A 26,980-nucleotide genomic window follows, 5' to 3' on the forward strand; every position below is an offset into this window, starting at 1 on the left:
GCCTAAGTATTATTGTGCACTAATGATTTATAAAATCAAAGGCTAACCAACGTCAAAGTGTTGGTGTAGTGAGTGAGTATAACCTAGGTCCTCTATAGTGGGTGTGTTGGGCTCGTCGAAGCTTCCAACAATACACTAATATTACAATTGTATCAAACACAACAATATTTGTGATACTATCTATATCATAAATGTACTGATATAACATTTTACGATTTCAATTTCTTTGATTAAGACTACCCGTACAACACAGGAGTTAACACTCTTGCCACCGAATTCTTGACGTCTTATCCAACAAATACGGAAATTGTAGCACATATAAATAGCGGAGAAAGTCTCCGATCATAATTATTCTAATTTCAGTTGTTCATCTCTTTTTGATCCAACCTAAAACCCTAGATTCATATACATCTTCTTCCAGGTATTATATTATTCTAATAATTGTCATAATCATAATCCCTATCACATCACTGATTCGACTTAATATACTCTGATCTTCGTTGCTCAGTCAATATCATATTATCCAATCATTCTAATTAGGGTTTACTGTATTAGTTTACTTTACTAATTTCAATCGAAGTTGCTGTAATATTCATTTTATATCCAATATGAAATTCAATTATATTCTATGTTAGATTCGGATCATACTGAGTATTTCTTTATTAATTGATCAAGTATTTTGCCTTTTGTTTGATATTTTTTCCTTACATACTCATAAAGGAAACATATATTTTTGTGAGTTGATTTATGATGTGCGAATTATAACTGATTACCGAATTTCGTTTTCGATTATAGATAATTAGGGTTTGTATGATGGGGGGAAGTTCGATTGATGAAGATTGGGAGTTTGCTTCTCCATTGAATATGCTTCGAACGCTCGTGTTAGTTGGAAGAACAGGTAACGGCAAAAGTGCGACGGGTAATAGTATCCTTGGAAAAAAAGAATTCTGTTCGAGAGCTAGCTCGGCTGGCGTAACTAGTACGTCTGAGCTCAGGACTACAGTACTCAACGATGGCCAGATGCTTAACGTGATCGATACACCTGGTATGTAACATTATATACGATTGGCGATTGAATGTCTATACTTGATGTGGTAATATAAGCTGTATGTTGTAAGTTATGAATGGTTTGATTTTGGATTGCTAACTGTAATGTGATGGCAGGACTGTTTGATTCGTCTGTTGATACTGAGTTTATTGGGAAGGAGATTGTTAAGTGTATCAATATGGCTAGGGATGGTATACATGGTGTTCTTGTTGTACTTTCAGTCCGGAATCGGTTTTCGGTTGAAGAAGAAGCTGCAATAAGTAGTTTGAGGACTTTATTTGGGAGTAAGATTAATGATTATATGATAGTTGTTTTTACTGGTGGTGATGAACTTGAAGAGAATGAACAGACTTTGGAAGACTTCTTACAAGACTGTCCTGTATCTCTAAAGGTGCTGTATATATAATTGCTTAATTTATTTAGTTTCTAATTTTTTTCTATTATAATTGACCATATTAATGACTATTGTTTCAGGAAACGCTTAGCATGTGTGGGGGTCGATGTGTGCTTTTTGATAACAGGACAAAAGATCCAAAGAAGAAAACTCAGCAACTACAAGAACTTCTCTCTGTAGTCAACATGGTGTTGACCAAGAACGATGGGAAGCCATACACCGATGAGATCTTTAGTGAGTTGAAGGTGAAGTTCTTTCATTACCCTTTTTTTTTCAAGTTCATTTTTATCTTATTATTACAAGCTTTTGATTATGTTTGGCGAACAATATATGTACTTGACAGAGAGGGACTAGGAAGCTTCATGAACAAACAGAAGAAGTTCAATCATTGCAAGGGTATAGTAAACAAGAAATTTCTGAGCTGACAGAGCAGATGCATAAATCATACGAAGAGCAACTTAAAAGAATCACAGAAATGGTATACTGTCACTACTATTGCGTTTTGTCTAGATATTAATTGTTAAATAGCTTAAGCGACTGACCTCTCTGTCTTAATTAATAATTATAATGCCATTAGTATACAAAAAGAACGTCTGCATTGGACTTTTACTTGGTACACAGGCTCAATCTTCTAAAGATGATGCCACCTACATTTCCATTTTCTAGTTTCTACTTGCACCTGGTATTCACAAAAGTTGTTGAACACTCAAATATTTAAGGTAAGGTTTCCAACCGACGAGATACTATGATGGTTTTGAACACACCTTTTGTTGACCACTCTAAAGCTTAGCAGCAAACCGTTGGCTGCATTTCAGTCCCAGCTTTATGCCAACTTAAAAGATAATGAAAACTACACCTGGCAATATACTCTCAAATTTGGGTCAAATGGGTTAAGCTTTTGGGTCAATTGGGTCTCGAAAAAAATTAGGCCTCGCAATGTAAACCAAAACGTCAAAAAGGTCCAATGAGTTTTTCTCCAACCTATTGGGTCAAATACAAAATATAAAAAAACGGGTCAAATGGGTATCAAATCCTAGAGTTCAATAGATAGAGACATGTCTAATGGGTCTTGTGCATAGGTCAAATGGGTCGAGCATAACAAGTTTCATCTATCAATTATGAAAGCATTACTGGTTATATCAATTATGATGTATATTAATAATTTCTTTTATATATAATAATTATTAATAATAAATAATAATAACTAAAACAATATAATAAGTGTAAAAAATCAAATGTTAAAGTATATGACCCGTTGGACCTAATTGACCCATCTGACCTATTACCCGTTTCGACCTGTTACCCATTCCGACCCACCTGACTCGTTTGACCCATGACCCATGACCCATTTCAACCCAGAACCTTTTTGACCTGTTACTCAAACCGACCCAACCTGACCCGTTTGCCAGGTATAGAAAACTATTCATGTTCATTTGTTAATAAGTGGCTGTCCACGATGTGCCAAAGGCTTGTTGGCTACAATGCTCTGAAAACTGAACCGGAAATCAAACCAGTAGATTTACTGGTTAACTGGTTCAACCGGTCCTGCCGGTTCAACCGTTTTTAAGTTCAGAAGATATGCCATATTAGCTTATATACATTGCGTACATTAAAATCAAGGCCCATATTAGCTTATGTAAATTGCGTACATCTATAGGCTTTCATAAGGCATAGAGAACCCGGTCCAACTAACCGGTCTGGTTTGAGTTGCACAACACTGGTTGGCTTTGAGGTCTTTTTACAAAGCAACCTAACAGTTTTAACACTACTGCGAACAAGCTATGGTGTGATATTGTTGCAAACTAAATATTGTCAAAAAATTTCATGTTTCTGTTGGAATTTGATTAAAAAATGGGTAAGATTTTTGTAAGAGACTAAGGGTTGAAATGGGTGGGATTAGTGAATCAGGTTCCTTGCTTTTTGTTAGCAATATCTTTTAAGCATGTTCTTGAATAACATTATCCCCATGTTTAATTTAATACATAATTTCGTACTAAACTTTTTGGTGATGATATTATTGATGTGCAGGTTGAGTCACGGCTAAAGGAAACAACTGACAGGCTTGAACAACAGTTAGCAGAAGAGCAGGTTGCTCGGTTGAAGGCTGAAGAGTGGGCCCGTGATGCACAAGAAAAATCCAACGATGAGATACGTAAGCTCAGAGAGAATCTAGAGAAAGCACAAAAGGAAGCTGACGAGTTCCGTAAAAAAGCTGAAGGTGGCAAGTGTGCTATTCTTTAGTAATTCCAGTTTGTTTGAAGTATACTTTGTGAGATCAAAACTGCTGTATTGTAACTTATTTCACTTGTAATGTTCCAACTCGGTTGAGTATGCTTTTTATATCTTCTGTATGATATCTATCTTTCTATCTACATTTTTCCTGATGTGGATGGAGTACATAATATAAGGCTGCTGGTTAAAGCTTAATTCTTTGGTCGTTTAGTTAATTGGTTATATAACATATGGACATCTTCTTCAATATAACCGAAAATTTGCACTTTCCAAGAAAACCAAAGCTCGTTTTGCCTGGAAATCAGTTTTGTAAAATTAGCTAGAGACCAAATTGACTGCTTTGCTGCCTTCTGTTTCGCCTGCTACGATATGGATGAAAGTTGTCCCTCATAAAGTGAATGTAGAATGTTTTTTTTTTCCGGCTTTGTGTGTGTGTGTGTGTGGAGGCTTAATCTTGACAGATTACCTACAAGGCTGAATTTATTGATTTAAGGGTTAGAAATTGATAACATTTATCGTCCTATCTGTAGCCTGGGGCTGTGGGGCATCGAGTCTAGTTGCCATGTCTGTAGATCTTTGGGTTAGGATTTGTAGATGGTGCGATGTGGATTCCCATGCTCTTCATTCGTAGGCTGACTGACTTCTAATGCTGATAAGAGCACTGTCTATGTCTATACAGTGGCGATAATACATGGGGGCTGGGGGGCGCCCGCCTTCAGTGAATTTTTTTTTTTTTCAGTGTAAAATTTTTGGGTTATTTGATTTTGCCCCCGGTGGATTTTTTTTCCCCAAAACTTACATATTTTGCCCCAAAACCTACCTATTTTGCCACAAAACCTTTGAATTTTGCTCAAAATTCTCCAACTTTTGTCTCAAACCTTCAAATTTTGCCTAACAACCTCAATTTTTTGTCCCAAAACCTTCATATTTTGTCCAAAAAAATTACTACGGTTTTAAATTATTTTTGGTCCCCGATAAAAAAAAATCCTAGTTCTGCCACTGTGTCTATAGCTCATTACCCACTCGTTATCGTCCCACGTGTCACTCATTATCGTCTTGGTTCCATAGGCACCGGTTTGTTACCGGTGGTCGTTAAAGTCGTTCACCATCGATTTGGCAGATGGGTTATAGAAGGTGGTCCGCATCTGTTTCTGTATTTGACTGTTTGAATCGGCTAGAAACTTAAATTTGGTTCAACAAAATCAAATGGACTCATGCAATAAATTACTGTATTATTTTTTATATAAAAAAAAACTATAAACCAAACCCATTCTACATTATAAATACATACTCTCACTCACCTCATTCTATATAACATATATTCTCATCTTTATTTCTATTTCTACAAGTATCATCATTCTCACATATAAAAACCGTCTAAACAACCTACATCTCACGCTCAAGATTTTATGAACCATTTATACAATATACAATACCCCGATTCCAATCTCAGCCTCTAATTCTTTTGACGGGCATCAAAGAAGTAGTTTGTCACGGGCTAGTCAAACAAATTATCCACTATTTCAACAACCGTATATTCCACCAAAGACCACTTAACTAAACACAAATATGTTGAGGTTGAAACTCCACCTTACGAAACCAATCTCGATCCGGATAGTGAACCTGAAACCGATATACCCGAAACACAATCAAACTGAAAATTCAAACAGAAAAAATGAAGGAAACGAAAAAGTGGCCGAGAGTAGTAGAAGAAAACGTATAGTTCGTGTGCCGTGGATCGCATATGAAGAAAAAGTCTTTGTCAAACGTTGGGTTGATGCTACCCAAAATCCGATCGTCGACAACTTGCAAACAAAAGATTAATTTTGGAAACAATTAAAAGAAAATTACAATGTGTCATTAGAAAACGCGGATCGAACCACGTAAGTGGTAAATGGAATAAACTCCAAAGTTAAACTGCTATTTACAACGATTTCAAAAGAAATTGATCAAGCAAACAATCGTAGGCCAACATCATGGCAGTAGCTCGACCGGGGTATAAGGAGAAAACAAATTGAGAATTTACACATGAAGCTGTTTTGAAAGTTATAAAAGAAGTCCCCAAGTATTTCGCACCAAAATTTATAATGGGATATGTACAAAGACGTCCGGGACAAGAAAATTCGGCCGAAATTGGTGATGAAGAACTACCAAATATTAATCTAAACTTTAATGATAACTCAAATTTGGAGCATTTATTGAGGGATGATGTCATACGTCGTCCACTAGGTTGCTCCCTTAGCCGTAGAGCAAATGCAGTTCCAGATCTTCTGAAGCTACTTCCTCTCGATGTTCGGACGAAGATATTCTCGTAGATATTCAACCATCCAATTAATCCAAACGTGTCAGAAGAGGACAATAAACTATTAGCCGAGTTTCAAGAATATTGAAGGGTTTATTTTTGTAAATTGTGCCGACAACAAAACGAAGACAACGATTCAGATTAGTTTATGTTTTAAAATTATCGTCATGTCTGTTGTTCAGAATCTCTTGAGTTGTAATCACTTGCATCCATAAATTTGCTTGAAAACAAAGGGACTAATGAGAATGCGACATGTGGCGCGAAAATCACATGTGATTGGAAAAAAAAAATTCGAAAATTTTTTTTTTTTAAATTTTTTTTTTCAAATTTTTTTCCCGAAAATTTTTTTTTCGAATTTTTTTTTTCAAAAATCATATGTGATTATGCATGTCAATCACATGTGATTGTAAACCCAATCACATGTGATTATGCATGGCAAATCCAATCACATGTGATTGTACAATTCAATCACATGTGATTGTGCAGTTAAATCACATGTGATTGTAAAAAAAATAAAAAATTTAAAAAAAAAATTTTTTTTTTTAAAATTTCGAAAAAAATTTAAAAAAAAATTTTCAAAAAAAAATTTTTGAATTTTTTTTCAATCACATGTGATTTTCGCGACACGTGTCGCGCTCTCATTGGTCTCTTGAATCTCAACTTAATTTATGGACTCAAATGAATATTCCTCTAAATATTAAATATTAAATATTAAATATAGTAAAGGGAGTCAAATACTCGCAAAATTGTCACAACACTTAACAAAAAAACCATATCCAATTTTTTTGGTACAAACATAAACACTAAAAGTTTAGGGACTAAAAACGTATTAATTGAAAAACTCAGGGAGTGTCTTCGTAATTATATCTTTTAATTGTATACGAGTAAGTGATAAAAAGAAACACAGTGATCGAGTGGCGCATTAGGGTTTGTTTTTTGCTCTGATTTTGTTGAACAAAAATGGCGAATTTGAAGGCTGCTTCCCCTCTTTGCCGTCGCATCGTCCCTTCTTTTCTCGATTTTGTGAAATCTGGTTCGCTCGCTCTCAATCTCACTATCATCTATCTATAATACTGATCTTATATCTTTTATGTAATTTTAGTTTAAATTTTACCTTTAGGGTTTGTAATTTTGTTTAATAATCGTTAGCAGGTTTATTATTTTCTGTTAGTTTGATGATTGCCGCTGATCTTTTCACTCTCACTATCATCTATATCATCTAAAGGAACTTGTAAAATTAGGGTTTTTGTCTGACAACTGAGACGTACATTTTATTTGATATTGTACATGAATTTTTAGAGATAACTGTCAGATGCGTAGGTATTTTAGTGTATGTTTTATGATTAGGTGTATGTTCATGTTGTTTGAAGTTGAACCACAATTATGCATGTTAAATTGACTGATTTGGCAAAATTTGGTTCAATTTTACTTTCTAGGGTTTGCAATTATAAGTAATGATTTTTATTAGGTTTACTATCTTCTTTCAGAAAACTGAAAGCTGCTGATCACTTCATGTTAAGTAGTGAAATTAGGGTTTTATGAAAACTTATACATACAATATTATTGAGATTATGTAAATGCAATTTAAGCGGATAATTGTAAGATAAGTGGAGAAAGAGGCTATGAAATGCAATTTACTTCGAAATGTTGAATGTGGTTGTGCCTTTTTTTTGCCCGTGAAACTAAATTGTTTTTTGGTCAGAAGCAAAAATCGATATAAAGAACAATTTATTACAGTGTTGAACATTCCTGTAACCCTCACAAACTTATATTTCTATGCTTTTATGCTTAAATTTTTGTATGCTAACTGCTCCTTTATAATCTGTTTTTCAGTTGAACCTACTTCCAGTGTGCCAAAATCTGTTTCTCTTGTCCGGTTTTTAAGTTCACAACCAGGACCAGATAACGGGATTAAATCAGATCAGACCCGTGATTCCAAAACTTCCGAAACTCTGGTAGTAATGTTCTGTCTTCTTCCTATGATTCTTTTTTTTTTCTTTTTCTTTAATTTTTGTTTGTATATATAATATCCTGTTATGATGGCTATTCAATATTCAATATGCTTTTTTGACTTGTTGGGTAACGTGTGAAAACATGTTGGGTGGGGTTGATCCAAAAGCAGTTTTTTCCTTCTTATTATTATAGTTTGTTATTATTTATCAGTAAGTAATGTCTTTAGTATGTCTTGTGTCATAAATAAAATGCATTTAGTTTAAAAATGTTTGTTATAGTTATACTTGCATATAAGAATAACCTTTCAGTTTGACCCTAAAATACAAACCAATGTGATTCTTTACTTTGTGTACTTATATATCACATCTGTTGGTATCATAAAATTAATTCATATTTCCTATTGTATATCACATAATGATGCTGGCAAAGAGAAGGGTGCTGAAGGTATATACGTCTCTCATAATTCATAAGGTAACATAACATGAAAATAATTTGTACCGATTGATTGGCTTTCGTTTTGCTACTTTTAGACCCCGAGGCTGATAGATCATCCAAAAAGAAAAATCATGAGAGCTATCCTAAGTTCAATCTTGATGATTATCCAGATGCAGTATGTCTTCTTCCTATAATTTTTCATTTTTTTTTTTTTGTATATTAATTTCGGGTGATGTATTCAATATGCTTTTTCTGATGATCTACTTCTTATACTTGTTATGTAGAGGGACGAGGACCGACGGCTTATGAAATTGGTTAATGAATATAATCGTCGAAATTTGGACATCATTGGTAATTGCACATGAATTATCTTTTGTTATACTTTTATGAATTGGATTTGAATGTATTATAAGCATATGAGGTTACAAATATTTTTTATAATTGACAGGATGACAGCTAAGAAGAAACCCATAGAAGAAGGAAGAGTTAGTGACGATCAAATTGAGAACCTTGGTGAACTTCTGAAATCTGTATGTGAGATGTATACTGGTATTAAGGTTAAAGGAACACAAGACGACAACAAGAACAAGAACAACAACAACAACTCTTCTCATGGAAACAAAGCACCATGATGTGATTAGTATGTTTTTGAAAAATGTTTCTGGAAAGTACTAAACTATTTTGGTTTGTCGGAATTAGTTCTAACAGTTTCGTGGAAACTAAACACATGACCATGCTTTTGAATTTGTTTTAAATAGCTTGTGTCTAAGCTAATGTTTGGTAATTTGTTGCATATGGTATAGCTCTGATTCTAGTTATAAGGCCTGGATCAACTGAAAAATGTGATTGCATCTTGTGATAAAGGCGGTTCAAATATCGGTTATAAAAGCCTTGCAGTATAAAAGCCTTTAATTATTCTTCATCCGAAAATGGAGATGACATTTTTTCTTGAACCCATCTAGCTTATGGACTCACTTATTTAGGAATGTCAATGGATCGGATATGGATTGGTGGTCTCATATCCATATCCATTTAATTTTTTAAATCCATATCCATATCCATTTAAATATAAATCATCCATCCATATCCATATCCGTTGAATTAAGCGGGTTAATGGATATCTGTTGGATGTTAAGTTTTTATAAAGATATTCTTATTTTGTAATGAAATTATCAAAGGATATTTAACAAATCTATGTAATATATGTAAGATATGTGAATTTAATACTAGTTATATAGTTATATCTTCATAATTTATATTATTGATAACATTTTAATAGTTTATAGTCTACATGTACAAGGATATGTAAATATATATGCATATATTAAAACAAATATTTATATATTTATACGTATATATGTATTTCGGGTGGTAAATGGATATATCCGTGGATGGTAAATTGACATCCATATCCGATCCACTAATTTTTCACATCATCCATATCCATATCCATATCCATATCCGTTTATCATCCATTTAGATCATCCATATCCATGTAAATGGATCGGATCGGATGGATATCCGATGGATCGAATATCCATTGTCATCCCTACTTATTACTGTCATTTATGGCAATGAAGCTGGGTTTGGTGCCCCCAATAGGCATGGTACTAGTATATGGTCGAACATCGTGTTTGCCATCAGCTCCATGAACACTAAAGGTATTATGCCCTATCAAACTTTATTGCAAAATTTGAAATTGTACCATTAAGTGGATTTTTACTTCAATATAGGCACGTGTTAATTGAGTACATGTTATCACTGATGGCGATTATTTGGATTATAGTAATAATTTTCTGTTGAAATGCAAATGTGTTAATTGAGTGCATGTTATCGCTGATGGCGATTATTTGGATTATAGTCGAATAACTTTTTGTTGAAATGCAGATACGGTAGTTGATTAAATAGAAATAATCGAGTTTTAAGATTAAGATGACAGTGTTACTTAATACTATCATCTCTATTTTTAGGTGGACACAGATTTTAATGTAATCAATCAACGAATCGATCAATCACTTCAAAAGCATCAAAGTTCAAGGTTAACGACACCTTCAATTCATATTTATATTAACGATAACAATAAAGATGTTTCAGTCCCTTCATTCTATGTTGATTCAGTTACAAACAGTCAATCAGTAGACTCGTTTAAAATGAACACTTGGGACTCAGGAGGATAATGAAAACGAGCAAGACTCGTGGTCGTGGGAGTCGACACTAATGGCTGAGATTGATCAGTTCAAAAGTGGAAAGAGTGAAAAAAGATGTGGGACCGTGTTCAGTTGTCATTAATAATAGTATTAGAGGGTTAGAACGAACTTGAAGTAATGGCTCTTCGAGTATATGAGCTGGAAGAAAAATTACAGAAACTAGAAGCTTAGAAATGTGAACTTGAAATGCTTTGAATACATGTCTTGCTTTGTTGAATGAATGCCGAGCTGGATGATACTAAAAGTCAACTTGCTGATCTTCAAAATGAGTTGACTTCGGTCAATTAGTCAGAGTCGCAGTCTCTCAAGTCTCAACTTGTTAATATGGAAACAGAGGAAGTTGAGCATCACACGGCTGCTACTGCAAACGGTGAATTTGCTAGTCCATTAACATAAGCACTTTTTTTTACTCATCGTTGAGAAAAATGTTTTTCAAAACTAACATTTGAAATAGTGTTGGATTTGCCAGTCCATTAACATAAGCACCTTTAACTGTCTATATACCTTGCAATAAATATCATTTCTATAACACCATAATGACATTTGCTAAAGTCATGAGATCGACTGAAATACCTACAAGAAAGGTACACCTTTTCTCTCGATCAGATACCATCGGATATGTTTTATGAAGTACATTACTATGTAGTATACAATTCAATATTTTAAAACGTATTCAGTGGTGTATGATTAGAAACGACTGATGTACAAAGTAGTGTCCATTCTAAATATCATTTTTTGATAATTAAAAAAATTCTTAAAATAGTTAGAAATCAAAATATATACTTTAAAAATCTGAAAGATTACTTAAAAGACTTGCGAGTTAAATTATTTCAAATAAAATTGTGGCACATCTTTCTTTAAACCATAGCCCAATAGCACAATCTTAGACCAAGTCGGTCTATAATTAGTTCACTTTGAAGATTTTTAAAAACATGACACCAAACTTTGCAGAGATTCAAAGGTAAGTTTCTGTAAATATATGGTCTATCATTATATTCGATTATATGAGGCGCTCAGCTCAGCCAACATGAGCACTGGATTGCAGGAGGTAAATGAGATATGTCTAGCGACTCGTCTTGTTTTGCTTTAGTTATTGAAAATGCCGCAATAATTGAATCATGGATATCAAGAACGCCAGAGTTTGATCTTAAACGAAGATGTTTCATCGAGCGCAAAAGTGCTATCACCCCTATGGATCCCAAAAAGAGGGAAACATATATCTTCGGAGTTTGCAAAGGAAGGAGAATCCTCACGAGAGATGATTCATACACCACCTTCTTAATACCTACGCTCAAATATCCAATTCACCGCTTGACTCAACAATAAAATCATCACCAATATTACTCTTACCCCGTCGGCCACTTACAAAGCATATATTTATTTACAAACAATAAGTATACAGTCAATCGATTGTGCTATATTCATGTTTATTCATATCAACACTGAGTGTCCATGTAACAATAAGAATGCTTACTACAAAGTATTTGATTTTCGTGTTTATTCACAATGACAAGTGACGACTTATGACGATCGCTCCAAATCCATATGGACGAACACGTCATTCATTGATTTCATTGCGAGGTATTTGACCTCTATATGATACGTTTTGTAAACATTGCATTCTTTTGAAAAGGCACACCATAAATGAATATTTAAATCAAAGGTTTTCGACATCTGATGATTTCTACATATAGACAATCACCATAAATAATAGTTTACAACAGTACTTCCGTTGACAATGCAGTCAAAATAAGATACATGGTGATGATTTGGTGAATGCAACGTTTCCTTGAAAAATATGTCATGTAAGACTCCATGCACATAGCTTGTCTAACATCTAAGCAAACAGCGGAAGACTTCTGGGAAACCTGAGAATAAACATGCTAAAAAGTGTCAACACAAAGGTTGGTGAGTTCATAGTTTTAATGTTTCGTATAATCTGCATATAAAGGTGGATCACAAGATTTCAGTTGTTTCATCCAGAAACGTTTATCAAAATATTCTACGAAATTGAGCACTCTGGTAACTAAACTTAACGTATATATAATTTGTACCCTTTGTATAATCATCTTAATAATACACGCAAACCAACGTGTACGCTTCTCAAATAGCATACGTCCATTTAAAGGCTAGTGCTCTAGCTCGGACGGGGATATCAAGCCCTATGGATCCATATATAACTACTCGCGCCCACTAGTTCTTATAACCGGCAGTTACTAGTTACCAAAGCTAAGGGATTTTCGGTTCAAACTCGGTGTAGAATTTAGTATGTACTTGTATCCATTGCGTTTAAAATAAAGTGCATGTATTCTCAGCCCAAAAATGTATATTGCAAAATCAATTAAAAAGGGAGCAAATGAAACTCACGCATATAAATATTGTATATCGGTTAATAAAGCATTTGCATGTATTCTCAGCCCAAAAATGTAGAGAGTAAAAGGGATCTTATGAAACTCACACAAAATCAGTTTTAGTATTTGTATCCATTTAGTAAAACAGTTTATAAAACTGCGCATGTATTCTCAGCCCAAAAATATATGTAAAAAGGGATCAAATGAACTCACACATATAAATATTGTATATCGGTTAATAAAGCATTTGCATGTATTCTCAGCCCAAAAATGTAGAGAGTAAAAGGGATCTTATGAAACTCACCTTAGCAGCATATAAAGTCGTTCACCAAAATGTGATCGAAACACAGATTACCAAATAACTGTAGATCTCAACATATCAATATTGTAGAAAAGTATGTAGACGTAACGGAGATAATAAACACTAGATTTGATTCATAAATATACCCCCGAACATTACCCATAACCTCCATGGCAATAACCCATAATTTCCTTAACTCTATCCCGCTTGAAAACATATTTTGAAAGTGACACGCTCATGACCTCGTCGTAGTATTTTAGGTATAATACTAATAATAATTAGATTAATATTAATCTTAATAATAATAATAATAATAATAATAATAATAATAATAATAATAATAATAATAATAATAATAATAATAATAATAATAATAATAATAATAATAATAATAATAATATAAATACGGAGTAACATGAATATATATGTGTGTAAACTGAGCCGAAATCGATGAAATTTATAGACCTTGCCTGGCCAGACCTCCCATGCGATCGCATGGGTTTGAAGGCCACAGTCCATGCGATCGCATGGCCCTATTTTTCCAGCCCACATGTTTTTGTCCTAACATTTGTCGACATAATAAAATATAAATATAATATATATAATTTAAATTAATTAATTATATATTATATTAAATTCACGTGCATAGTTGACTTGTAATTTTTGTTCCGATAAGTCGTACGTTGTCACTCGACTTATGTCTCGGTTCCGGTTTTTCGAACGCCCTTTCGTACGCTGAGAAAACTTGTACTTTACGTTTCGTGAATCGTACCTTTGTCAAAATATAGTCTTAAATCATCCATAAAATATACCACTGTAGCAAAGTTACTGTAGCAAAGTCAATTTCACTGTAGCAATTCACTGTAGCAAAGTCAATTTCACTGTAGCAAATAGTGATTTTCAAAAACACTGTAGCATTTTGGGTACTGTAGCAATTTGAAAATGTTACTATCGTTTACTAAATAACTTGAAATTATATATATGTATATATCTTTTTAATATATATAAATCAGTTTTTAAATACACATTGGAAGTTATTTATAAATAAATTTTAATAATAAATATTTCAACTTATCATATATATTCAAATAGATATTTAAACCAATAAGTTTAATGTACGGTATCAAATAATTAATACATTGTTACTTTTTCAAGTTATAGTATATATGTATCTATTTACATATAATTGTTCGCGAATCGTCTAAAACAACCGAAAGGTATTTAAATATATAAAAGTAGTTCAAAAATTTTGAGATTCAGTTTTACAGACTTTGCTTATCGTGTCGAAAATGTTAATCATACAAAGATTAAGTTTAAATTTGGTCAGAAATTTCCGGGTCATCACAGTACCTACCCGTTAAAGAAATTTCGTCCCGAAATTTGAGTGAGGTCGTCATGGCTAACAATAAAAATGTTTTAATGACGAATATGAGTTGATAATAGAGTTTTATCTATGTTTGAATAATATGGATAAAATAATCCAATTACTCGAAGCGTATGAGAGAAGTTATCGTAATCAAGTGAAATGGAGAATAGAGATGCGTCTTATCTCTTGATGTAGTAACGATTGATTTCCGGATTTTAAGGAATAGAAAATCTTCATAATTTTAATAAGATTTGATTTTTCGGAATTTGCGGAAATTAGGATTTTCTTTGATTAAATGCGTAACCTGCCTCTATTGCTGCGTCCGATATTTTGCTATAAATTGACTTCTTCCGTTTCATTTATTTTCAACACTCCTATAATCTTCTTTATTATTTCATACATCCCAATAGATTGTGAAAATGCTTAATCCAGTTCTGATTCTTGATATTTTCCTGGCTATCGTATCCTTCATTCTTCTTTTTCATCTACCACCAGAGGAAGTTATTTTCTTCTACTATTACCTTGGGGTTATAGTGTTTTTCATTCTCCCGTGTCTTTATATTGCTATACGCATTGATATACACGGTTTGTAATTTCGGGGTTGTTATCAGGCTTTATATTCTCCATTATATTTCGGAGCTTCATGCTTTCGTTTTCTCTTCCCGACCTTAAGTCAAGCGAATAATGGTCCAGAATTCGTAGGTATGAATTTCAGAATAAACATAATTAATGTTCTAAGAAAGAAACGGTAATGGCACAATCTGACTTGTCAAATTACCAGAATATCCGGAAAAGACCGAATCATCAAGAAATATATTTTCTTGATATATTTAGAGATTATATAGAATGAAAGAGTTATGTAACATGGTTTATGATGAGGGTGTGATCTGTGAACCTTTGTCACGTTCCATTAGAAACTCAACATGACTTACTGTAATATAATCACGTTGATCAAGTGTCATTATATTATACTAACTCATGCTTCAGTTCCCAACATTACTTCAAAACATCCATTTTTTCGATTTTTTTTTAGATTTTAGAAATTAAAATAGTTTCTTTTATGATGTAACACAGATAGCGCGAAGAGGTAATGATTTCAGATAAGAATGGTTTCAAAAAAAATATCTTCAGAAATATGGAGGATATTTATAATGGGAGATACGATGATATCTTATAATATTTAAGATAAGATGATGATGAAGAATATTGTCCGCAAAGGTTTTAGTGTAAGGAGCAAGGTATTCTTTAATGATTTCAGCAGACTCTGAATCATTTGGATTCTTTGAAGGTAGATTTAGTCTTTGTGATTTGTCCACAGCCTCCTTCATGGTCTGCTCAATCCGTTTTTCAATTCCAAACCTTCTCTTTTTCTCTGCTTTACCACCATACTATTCTTTATCATCAAACTTTTGACTGTTAAGGTCGTTTACAGTTTTTGCTGCTTCATCAACATTTTTCCAAAATTCGGAGAACTAGTTTCGTAGTTTGGGGTGTTTTTCGGAAACTTCACATTCGAAGTATGTAAGTCCAGGAGGTAGACGTTATATGTACACATATAACTGTTGGCGTAGACGTGCTACAAGATTTCAAGATACTGATTGCTAATTCCCGATAGTTGGTATGGCAATTGCCGTTACAAGATGTTGATGAGTACATGATACGGTTTCAATGAGTATAAAGATTTTTCGGAAGGTCAAAGATCAATGAAGTTGTTGGTAAATTTACTGCTAATGTGGTGAAACATGAAAGGTTCCCCGATAACAAAAACGTATATGCCAAAGTTACAAGTCTGAAAGGTCGTCATTGACTGATTGAACGGTTGATAATACTGGATACTTTGAAAAGGAATTGCAAGGTTATTTTCGGTAAAAACAATGCTAAAGGATCTTGCATAGTTTTGAAGTCAAAGTATAGCTTTGAAAGATGTAGAGATCTAAGAATGATGTCACCGGTTCAGAGTTATGGCTTGGATTCTGATCCGTCGATATCAGAATATGTGATTGAATTTGTATGAAATGATTGTGTATCATTGTGAAGATAGTGAGTATAGTTAATGATTTTTGAATCAAAATTGAAGAATGTACAGTGTAACATATTAATTGTGAACTTAAATATTTCTCGAGTAGTACCTACCCGTTAAAGATTTCACAATTAATACTTTCTACAAAAGAAATTTTTATTTTTTTTTATTACCGTCTTTATGAAAATATATGTATGTATATTTTTTTTTTAAATCTAATACAGATTTAATGAGTTAATATCATATTAAGCTCATTTGATTTTCGACTTGACTTAGAAATGATTAATCTCTAAAATATTAAATATTACATAATCTTTGCGGAGTATTTCGCTAATGTAATCGATACTCCATTATTTATTCTTATTTCTCGGTGAAGGATGTTGATGCTTGTGGAATCTTTGTGAACCTTACAAGGTACAGATGATGTTTTCTGGAAAGTTTCAAGTACATTGAAAATGAAAATGTAAAATCAATTATGTAATTGAATAATACACTTGGTTTATTATGAAATGGAATTCATTAAGTTGAAACAGAGATTGTAGTTAACAATGGTTAAGTTATTAACGAAGGATGTACATCATTGCATATTAGTAATATGAACTAACCGAGTAGTACCTACCAGTTAAGATTCACACGTAATAGCTTAGTACGAAAAGATTTATTTTGATTTCAAAATTCATATATATTAAATATACATAAAATTTCTTCAGGGGAAATAAGTTAATACTTCATCGGTTATTTTTGCTGGTATTTCTTGGTAACTACGATGCGTATGATGTTGATGTTCAAGGTACATATTGTGATGTTGAGGCTTGCGGTGCGGATGTTGTTGGTGGTGGTAATGGTACTGTTGGTGTTGTTGTCGGTGGTACTATTGATGCCGGAGATTCTGCTGGTGCTTGTAACCTTTGCACCATATTCTCCAAAGCCACTACCCGAGCACGAAGCTCGTTGACTTCTTCTACTACACCAGGATGATTGGCGGTTCGGACGAGCGGATGAATAAGATCCATAATTTGAGAGAGTATATGATCATGACGAGATATTCTGGAGATGAGAGAGAAAATGGTATTACGAACAGGTTCGCCGGTAAGTGCTTCAGGTTCTTCGCCAAGAGGGCAATGTGGTGGATGGAAGGGATCGCCTTCTTCTTGTCTCCAATAATTAAGTAGGCTACGAACCCATCCCCAATTCATCCAGAATAGATGATGGCTAATTGGTTGATCCATTCCGGTTACACTGTCTTCGGAATTCAGGTGAATATCCATATCGGAATAGCTGTTAGAGTTTAAGAAATTTGAACTAGATACGGGATCCATCTTGTATAATTAGGGAGATGATTTCTTTTTTATATGAATTAGATTATAGAATGTAGTTTGGTATTCTTTAATACATAATTTACATATGTATATATAATACCAAATTCCATAAATCACGGAGAAATTTTCGAAAGATGTCAGGAAAAGTTTACAGTAACAGATACGCTAAGATATGAATTTGGTCTATACGCTATTCATGCAATCAATGCAGTAAAACGTGTCTAGACTAGGAATGATAAGCAGGTAATTTCCGACAAAAATGATAAGCAAAACTTTTGACATGCAGACACGGTCGAAGTCCAGACTTACTAATGCATCCTAACAACTATCAGTTAGACACACTCATGCAAGACCTGGTTCGCTAGGACCAACGCTCTGATACCAACTATGACGATCGCTCCAAATCCATATGGACGAACACGTCATTCATTGATTTCATTGCGAGGTATTTGACCTCTATATGATACGTTTTGTAAACATTGCATTCTTTTGAAAAGGCACACCATAAATGAATATTTAAATCAAAGGTTTTCGACATCTGATGATTTCTACATATAGACAATCACCATAAATAATAGTTTACAACAGTACTTCCGTTGACAATGCAGTCAAAATAAGATACATGGTGATGATTTGGTGAATGCAACGTTTCCTTGAAAAATATGTCATGTAAGACTCCATGCACATAGCTTGTCTAACATCTAAGCAAACAGCGGAAGACTTCTGGGAAACCTGAGAATAAACATGCTAAAAAGTGTCAACACAAAGGTTGGTGAGTTCATAGTTTTAATGTTTCGTATAATCTGCATATAAAGGTGGATCACAAGATTTCAGTTGTTTCATCCAGAAACGTTTATCAAAATATTCTACAAAATTGAGCACTCTGGTAACTAAACTTAACGTATATATAATTTGTACCCTTTGTATAATCATCTTAATAATACACGCAAACCAACGTGTACGCTTCTCAAATAGCATACGTCCGTTTAAAGGCTAGTGCTCTAGCTCGGACGGGGATATCAAGCCCTATGGATCCATATATAACTACTCGCGCCCACTAGATCTTATAACCGGCAGTTACTAGTTACCAAAGCTAAGGGATTTTCGGTTCAAACTCGGTGTAGAATTTAGTATGTACTTGTATCCATTGCGTTTAAAATAAAGTGCATGTATTCTCAGCCCAAAAATGTATATTGCAAAATCAATTAAAAAGGGAGCAAATGAAACTCACGCATATAAATATTGTATATCGGTTAATAAAGCATTTGCATGTATTCTCAGCCCAAAAATGTAGAGAGTAAAAGGGATCTTATGAAACTCACACAAAATCAGTTTTAGTATTTGTATCCATTTAGTAAAACAGTTTATAAAACTGCGCATGTATTCTCAGCCCAAAAATATATGTAAAAAGGGATCAAATGAACTCACACATATAAATATTGTATATCGGTTAATAAAGCATTTGCATGTATTCTCAGCCCAAAAATGTAGAGAGTAAAAGGGATCTTATGAAACTCACCTTAGCAGCATATAAAGTCGTTCACCAAAATGTGATCGAAACACAGATTACCAAATAACTGTAGATCTCAACATATCAATATTGTAGAAAAGTATGTAGACGTAACGGAGATAATAAACACTAGATTTGATTCATAAATATACCCCCGAACATTACCCATAACCTCCATGGCAATAACCCATAATTTCCTTAACTCTATCCCGCTTGAAAACATATTTTGAAAGTGACACGCTCATGACCTCGTCGTAGTATTTTAGGTATAATACTAATAATAATTAGATTAATATTAATCTTAATAATAATAATAATAATAATAATAATAATAATAATAATAATAATAATAATAATAATAATAATAATAATAATAATAATATAAATACGGAGTAACATGAATATATATGTGTGTAAACTGAGCCGAAATCGATGAAATTTATAGACCTTGCCTGGCCAGACCTCCCATGCGATCGCATGGGTTTGAAGGCCACAGTCCATGCGATCGCATGGCCCTATTTTTCCAGCCCACATGTTTTTGTCCTAACATTTGTCGACATAATAAAATATAAATATAATATATATAATTTAAATTAATTAATTATATATTATATTAAATTCACGTGCATAGTTGACTTGTAATTTTTGTTCCGATAAGTCGTACGTTGTCACTCGACTTATGTCCCGGTTCCGGTTTTTCGAACGCCCTTTCGTACGCTGAGAAAACTTGTACTTTACGTTTCGTGAATCGTACCTTTGTCAAAATATAGTCTTAAATCATCCATAAAATATACCACTGTAGCAAAGTTACTGTAGCAAAGTCAATTTCACTGTAGCAATTCACTGTAGCAAAGTCAATTTCACTGTAGCAAATAGTGATTTTCAAAAACACTGTAGCATTTTGGGTACTGTAGCAATTTGAAAATGTTACTATCGTTTACTAAATAACTTGAAATTATATATATGTATATATCTTTTTAATATATATAAATCAGTTTTTAAATACACATTGGAAGTTATTTATAAATAAATTTTAATAATAAATATTTCAACTTATCATATATATTCAAATAGATATTTAAACCAATAAGTTTAATGTACGGTATCAAATAATTAATACATTGTTACTTTTTCAAGTTATAGTATATATGTATCTATTTACATATAATTGTTCGCGAATCGTCTAAAACAACCGAAAGGTATTTAAATATATAAAAGTAGTTCAAAAATTTTGAGATTCAGTTTTACAGACTTTGCTTATCGTGTCGAAAATGTTAATCATACAAAGATTAAGTTTAAATTTGGTCAGAAATTTCCGGGTCATCACACGACTATACCACCCGGAGTTTATGAGGAGATTTACGACCATCATTGGAACTATTTGATCCCATAATCTACATGAACAACCAAACTCATCGATTAGCATAAATTTTGGTTATTAGAGGTGGTTATTAAGAAGGTATGAATGAATAAAGTATGTCTTAATATTTTAAGTATGTAAAAGTGTAAGACTGTTTAGAAAATTTCATATTAATTAAATACTAAATATTAAATATTTTATATAATAAAGGGAGTCAAATACTTACAAATTAGTATATATATATATATATATATATATATATATATATATATATATATATATATATATATATATATATATATATATATATATATATATATATACTAGGTTTTAGAGCCCGTGCGTTGCACGGGTGTGTACAAAACTGTGCAAAAAATGTAATTTGCAGTTCATATTGGTATGCAAATAGCGATACTAAAAAAATAGGAATTATTTAAGAGCCCGTGGTGTTGACAAATTTTAAAAATTCTTTTGATTTTAAGAGCCCGTGTTGTTGACACGGTTCATATTGGTATGTAAATAGCGATACTAAAAAAATAGGAAAAGTATAAGAATTATTTAAGAGTCTGTAGTGTTGACAACTTTTAAATATTCTTTTGAGTTTAAGAGTCTGTAGTGTTGACAAATTTTAAAAATGGTAATAGGAAAAGTATAAGAATTATTTAAGAGTCCGTAGTGTTGACAACCTTTAAAAATTCTTTTTAGTTTAAGAGCCTGTAGTGTTTGTTATAAAATATCTAGATTGTGTTATAAAATATCTAGATTGGATGTTAATTTTATTATTATTATATTTCTTGCATAGTAATATTTTATACTATAAATAGACATGTATGGTAACCATTTAAGGTGCACCATTTCTCTTGAAATATCAATATCAATATTTCTTCTCTCCTTCTTCTCTCTTTTTCTCTCTTTGTTCTTATAACCATTAAAGGTAGTTATAAGCCTACTGAATTATAACACGTTATCAGCACGAAAAGCTTAGTGTAATTAAAAGATATCTCAAACGATCACGAATCACTAATCAAGGTATGAAATTATTAATAATTTTCAGACTCGAATATATCAAATTTTGGACTACTAACATTTATATTTATGTTATTTAAGTTATATATGGTCGGTTATACCACCTGAATTATATTTCTGTAATCTAACTTTTACTAACTTCACTAACATTTATATTTATGTTATTTAAGTTATATATGGTCGGTTATACCACCTGAATTATATTTCTGTAATCTAACTTTTACTAACTTCACTAACATTTATATTTATGTTATTTAAGTTATATATGGTCGGTTATACCACCTGAATTATATTTTCTGTAATCTAACTCTTATTAACTTCACTAACATTTATGTTTATGTTAATAAGACCTCATGATTGTACGCAACACGTCATTTGACAACACGGTACTTTATGTACGCAACACGTCATTTGACAACACGGTACCATGGGTCGAGATTAATTCCGATCAATACGAATACGACGGGGTCTTTATATGTTATCTAACATTTATGATTACTTATGCAATTAATCATTATTTATTTCATGCATACTAATGTTTATTCTTAAATTTATAATTTTAAAAGTTAAAATAAAAAAATAGTTTGTATTTTTATTAAAAGTAAATCTTAAAAGTTAAAATAAGAAAAAGTAGTTTGTACTTTTATTAAAAGTAAATCTTAAAAGTTAAAATACAAAAAGTAGTTTGTATTTTTATTAAAAGTAAATCTTAAAAGTTAAAATAAGAAAAAGTAGTTTGTATTTTTATTAAAAGTATATCTTAAAAGTTAAAGAAAAAAAAGGGGATGGTAAAATGGAATAGTTTTTTGTCAAAAATGAAGTATTGAAAATGAAGTGGTCTCCTTCTATAACTAAAAAAAAAATATATACTTTTATCAAATGAATTTTTTTGTGGCCGACAATTTCAAACACGAGTTCGTGTTTAATTTATCAAGAATATCTCTTGCTTTGGTGAAAGGTCACGATCACGATATCAGGTGTTGTGAAAGAATTAAAAAATTGGTCAAGTGGCCTTTTAAAAACTAGAAAAAAAATTTAAACAAAAAGTTTTTTTTATATATTTATAATTTACGGGTAACGTAAAAAAAAGGAAGTTTTTTAAAAAAAAAAAAATAAAGAAAGTGTTTAAATGAGTTTTACAGAAAGGGGGAAAGCAAAGTAAAAAAAAAAAAACTTTTTTCCAAACAAAGGTAAATGAAAGTAGGACTTAATACAAGAAAAAAGTAAACATCTCCTAGACGTGATAAAATCTATCAATGATAAGTATTAGACTTGATGAGCTAAATGTGACAAAAATGTTTCAACATGTCTTATGTTAATTTTCTAAAATAAGTTATTATTATTCCGAGTTTAACACATATACATATGTTAATTAAAAACAACCTTTTTTGTTCTTATGTAGTGTTGGGTTGCAATTTTGGTTGTATGCCATAATTCCATCCAGTAGAGTGACAATAGAAAACTTTTGATGATAATCAATAAAAAAACTTTTTTCCAAACTTGTCAAATGTTTTGTTAAAAACGTGACCGTTGAAAAAAGGAGGTTGAATAATAAAACTTAAAAAACAAATTATTTTTTTAAGAGTGTGCATCAAAATGGTCCGTTTAATAATGGGGAGTAAAAATATAGTCAAATTATTTCAACGAACAAGGGATCAATTGGATGTCTCTTAAAAAAAATCCGCGGGTACGGGTGATGGATCCGCATCCACGACCCGCGGGTGCTATCCCTAATTGTGACAAGTACAAATCAACTAAAAGTCTAAAAAATAAATGCTCTTATAGGGACCAAATGTTCACAATAATTGCCTAAGCTAGATATGAAACAAATAGTTCATAAAAAAAAAAAAAAAGGTCGTTGTGCGTTTTCGGGATGATAGTCGAAATACACTTACAAAAGTAGGTCAACCGTCAATTCTTTATGGCCATATCAACGTAGATCAATAAAATCATTTATGGTTTTGATAAAAGATTAATTAAAAATTAATTGTTTTTTGGTCTTGGATTCTCGGTAACAAAAGCAAAGGTTGTTTTTGGTTGCCACAACAAACAAGACAGAGGTTGTTGACTTTTGTTGTTAAACATGGCACAAGTGAACAATAACAATAGATTATTGTTTTTGAAAAGAATAATGATGCGTTAATTTTATTGTATAAAATAAAATTAAAGAAAATGGTTTTCATTGATGACTATGAACAAACGCAAACAAAGTGTTTGTGGTATTTGGTGATTAAAAAAAAAAGTGCATCTAAAGCTTCTACTGAAAATAATATGCATCTAAAGCTTCTACTGAAAATTAATGTGCAAGATACAACGTATAACTATATGGTCAAATTCATTTGAGCCTTCGGAGTCACAAGTATATGATGTATATATATATTACTCAATTAACAAAATAGTAAATCTAAATTAATTCATATGAATAGTAAAACGAAATTAATTAATTTACTATTCACATAAAAAAATCGCATATGATTAAAAGCGCATATGGTGAAAAACACAGCGCATATGATTAAAAGCGTATATGGTGAAAAGGATATATGAAAAAAAAAAAAACACATATGGTGATTTATAAAAAAAAAAAAAAACACATATGGTGATTAATGGAAAGCACATATGGTGATTAATGAAAAGTATATTGTGAAAAAGAATCACAAATGTTTCTTGAAAGAATTCAAGGTAAGATATATGAACCAATTCATCCATCATGTGAACCATTTTGATATTTCATGGTTCTAATAGACGCATCTAGCGGATGGTCTCATATTTGTATGTTATCAAGCCGTAATATGGCATTTGCAAAGTTTCTTGCACAAATTATTAAATTGAGAACACATTATTCTGATTACACCATTAAAAGGATGAGACTTGATAATGCTGGTGAGTTAACATCTCAAGCATTTAATGATCATTATATATCTACAGGGATTGTTGTTGAACATCCAGTTGCTCATGTGCATACACAAAATTGGTTTAGCTGAATCAATAGATAAACGCTTACAGCTAATAACTAGACAATTGATAATGAGTACAAATCTCTCAATATTTATATGTGGACATGTAAATTTACATGCTGCGACATTAATTCGCATTATACCATGTGGAAGTCGTAAATATTTTCACTTAATACTTGATTTTGGCCAAGAGCCAAATATTTTCTACCTTAAAACATTGGTTGTGCAGTGTATGTTCCAATTGTATCGCCACAACACAATAAAATGGTTCTTCAAAGAAAGATGATAATATATTTTGGATATAAAACATCTTCAATCATAAGATATATTGAACCCATGATGGGTGATATTTTTACAGCACGTTTTGCTGATTGTCATTTTAATAAAACATTGTTCCCTAGATTAGGGGGAGAAATAAAAATAAAAAATAAAATGATGCTTCATGATGTGAACATCAATTAAGGTATATTGAACTCGCACAAAAGAATGTGAAACGAAAGTTCAAAAATAATGCATATGCAAGAACTTTCAAATTAATTACTTTATGCATTTACAGATATAAAAAAGTGACTAAATCATATATACCAGCGATAAATGCTCCAGCTCGAACTGAAATTCCAAAAGCTGGCAATAATGTCACTGTTGAGTCTTTGCCACGCATCAAACGTGGAAGATCAATTGGTTCCGAAGAAAAAAATCCTCGAAAAAGAAAATCAGCTGATAATGAGGTAAGAGAAAGTGTTCAAGAAGAACCACAAATCAATATTCCTTCTGCAGAGGATATTGATAAATGTAAATACTAAAATTGCGATAAATTATGCAATATTATGGAACCGAAATGAAACTAAAATCTCTATGAGATATTTTCATATAATGTTACAATGACATCATGAATAAAGATGATGATCTGGAAATAAAATCTGTCATTGAATATACAAAATGGACATGATTGAGCTCAATGGAAAGGAGCGATAAGAGCTGAATTAGAATCGCTCGATAAAAGAAAAGTTTTCGGATCAATCGTTATCACTTTTAAAGATGTGAAACGTATGGGATACAAATGAATTTTTATCCGAAAAGAAATGTGCAAATGAAGTTACAAGGCAAAACTAGACTTGTAACTCAATATTTCCCACAAAGACCAGAAATGAATTAGGAGGAAAAATTATCCTCCTGTAATGGATACAATTACTTATTAGATACTTAATCAACCTGGTAGTTATTTAAATGCATCTCATGAATGTTGTTACTACTTATCTGTATGGATCACTTAATAGTGATATATATGAATATACCTAAAGGGTTAAGGTATCATAAGCATCTAATGTAAAACCCAAGGGAATATATTCCATTAAATCACAAAGATTTCTAAGTGGGTTTATACAAATGGGACGTATGTGGTATAACCGATTAAATGACTACTTGATAAAAAAAAGGGTATAAATATAAATTTATTTTGCACGTATGTTTTATAAAAATAATGTTCGGATATGAGATCATAGTTGTTTATGTCAATGTTCTTAACATCATATGAAAAAATAAAGAGATCTATGAAATCATTCAACTTCTAAAGAATTATTTTGAAATGAAAGATCTTGAAAAAACCAAGTATTACCTTGGATTGCAAATTGAGCATATGCCTAATGGTTTACTTGTACATCAAACAACTTATACCGAAAAGATTTTAAAACATTTTTTTTAAAGACAAACTCATTGTTGTTAGATCACTCAATATTGACACTGATCTATTTCATCCCTGCGAAGATCATGAAAATTTTAACAGATCGGAAGTTCTATATTTTAGTGCAATTGAGGTTCTTATGTATCTTATAGATTATACAAGATCTGACATTTCTTTTGCAGTTAATTTGTTGACAAGGTTCAGCTCAGCCCCTACCAAAAGAAATTGGAATGGGATCAAACAAATAGTTTGATACCTTCGGGGAACTACTGATTTATAATTATTTTATTCTAACAACTCGAAACAAGATTTGTTTGGTTATACAGATGCAGATTATTTATCCGATCTACATAAAGCTAAATCTCAAACTGGATATGTATTCCTAAATGGAGGCACCGCAATATCATGACGTTCTCAAAACAAACACTTGTTGCAACATCATCAAATCATGCCGAAGTGATTGCATTACATGAAGCTACTCGGGAATGATTTTAGTTAAGATCAATGATACAAATCATTAT

General features: G+C 32.0%; 1 protein-coding gene across 1 annotated transcript; it reads left to right on the top strand.

Moving 5' to 3' along the window:
• Window positions 1–295: 295 nt before the first annotated feature.
• On the top strand, window positions 296–3,880 carry LOC139846713 (immune-associated nucleotide-binding protein 9-like). The gene is made up of 6 exons (XM_071836200.1): window positions 296–421; window positions 796–1,045; window positions 1,165–1,439; window positions 1,523–1,687; window positions 1,786–1,920; window positions 3,471–3,880. The coding sequence occupies exons 2-6, from the start codon at window positions 811–813 to the stop codon at window positions 3,681–3,683; spliced, it is 1,023 nt and encodes a 340-aa protein (XP_071692301.1). The 5' UTR covers window positions 296–421; window positions 796–810; the 3' UTR covers window positions 3,684–3,880.
• The last annotated feature ends 23,100 nt before the right edge of the window (window positions 3,881–26,980 follow it).

Source organism: Rutidosis leptorrhynchoides, chromosome 5, assembly GCF_046630445.1.
Source record: "Rutidosis leptorrhynchoides isolate AG116_Rl617_1_P2 chromosome 5, CSIRO_AGI_Rlap_v1, whole genome shotgun sequence".
Taxonomy (NCBI): Eukaryota; Viridiplantae; Streptophyta; class Magnoliopsida; order Asterales; family Asteraceae; genus Rutidosis; species Rutidosis leptorrhynchoides.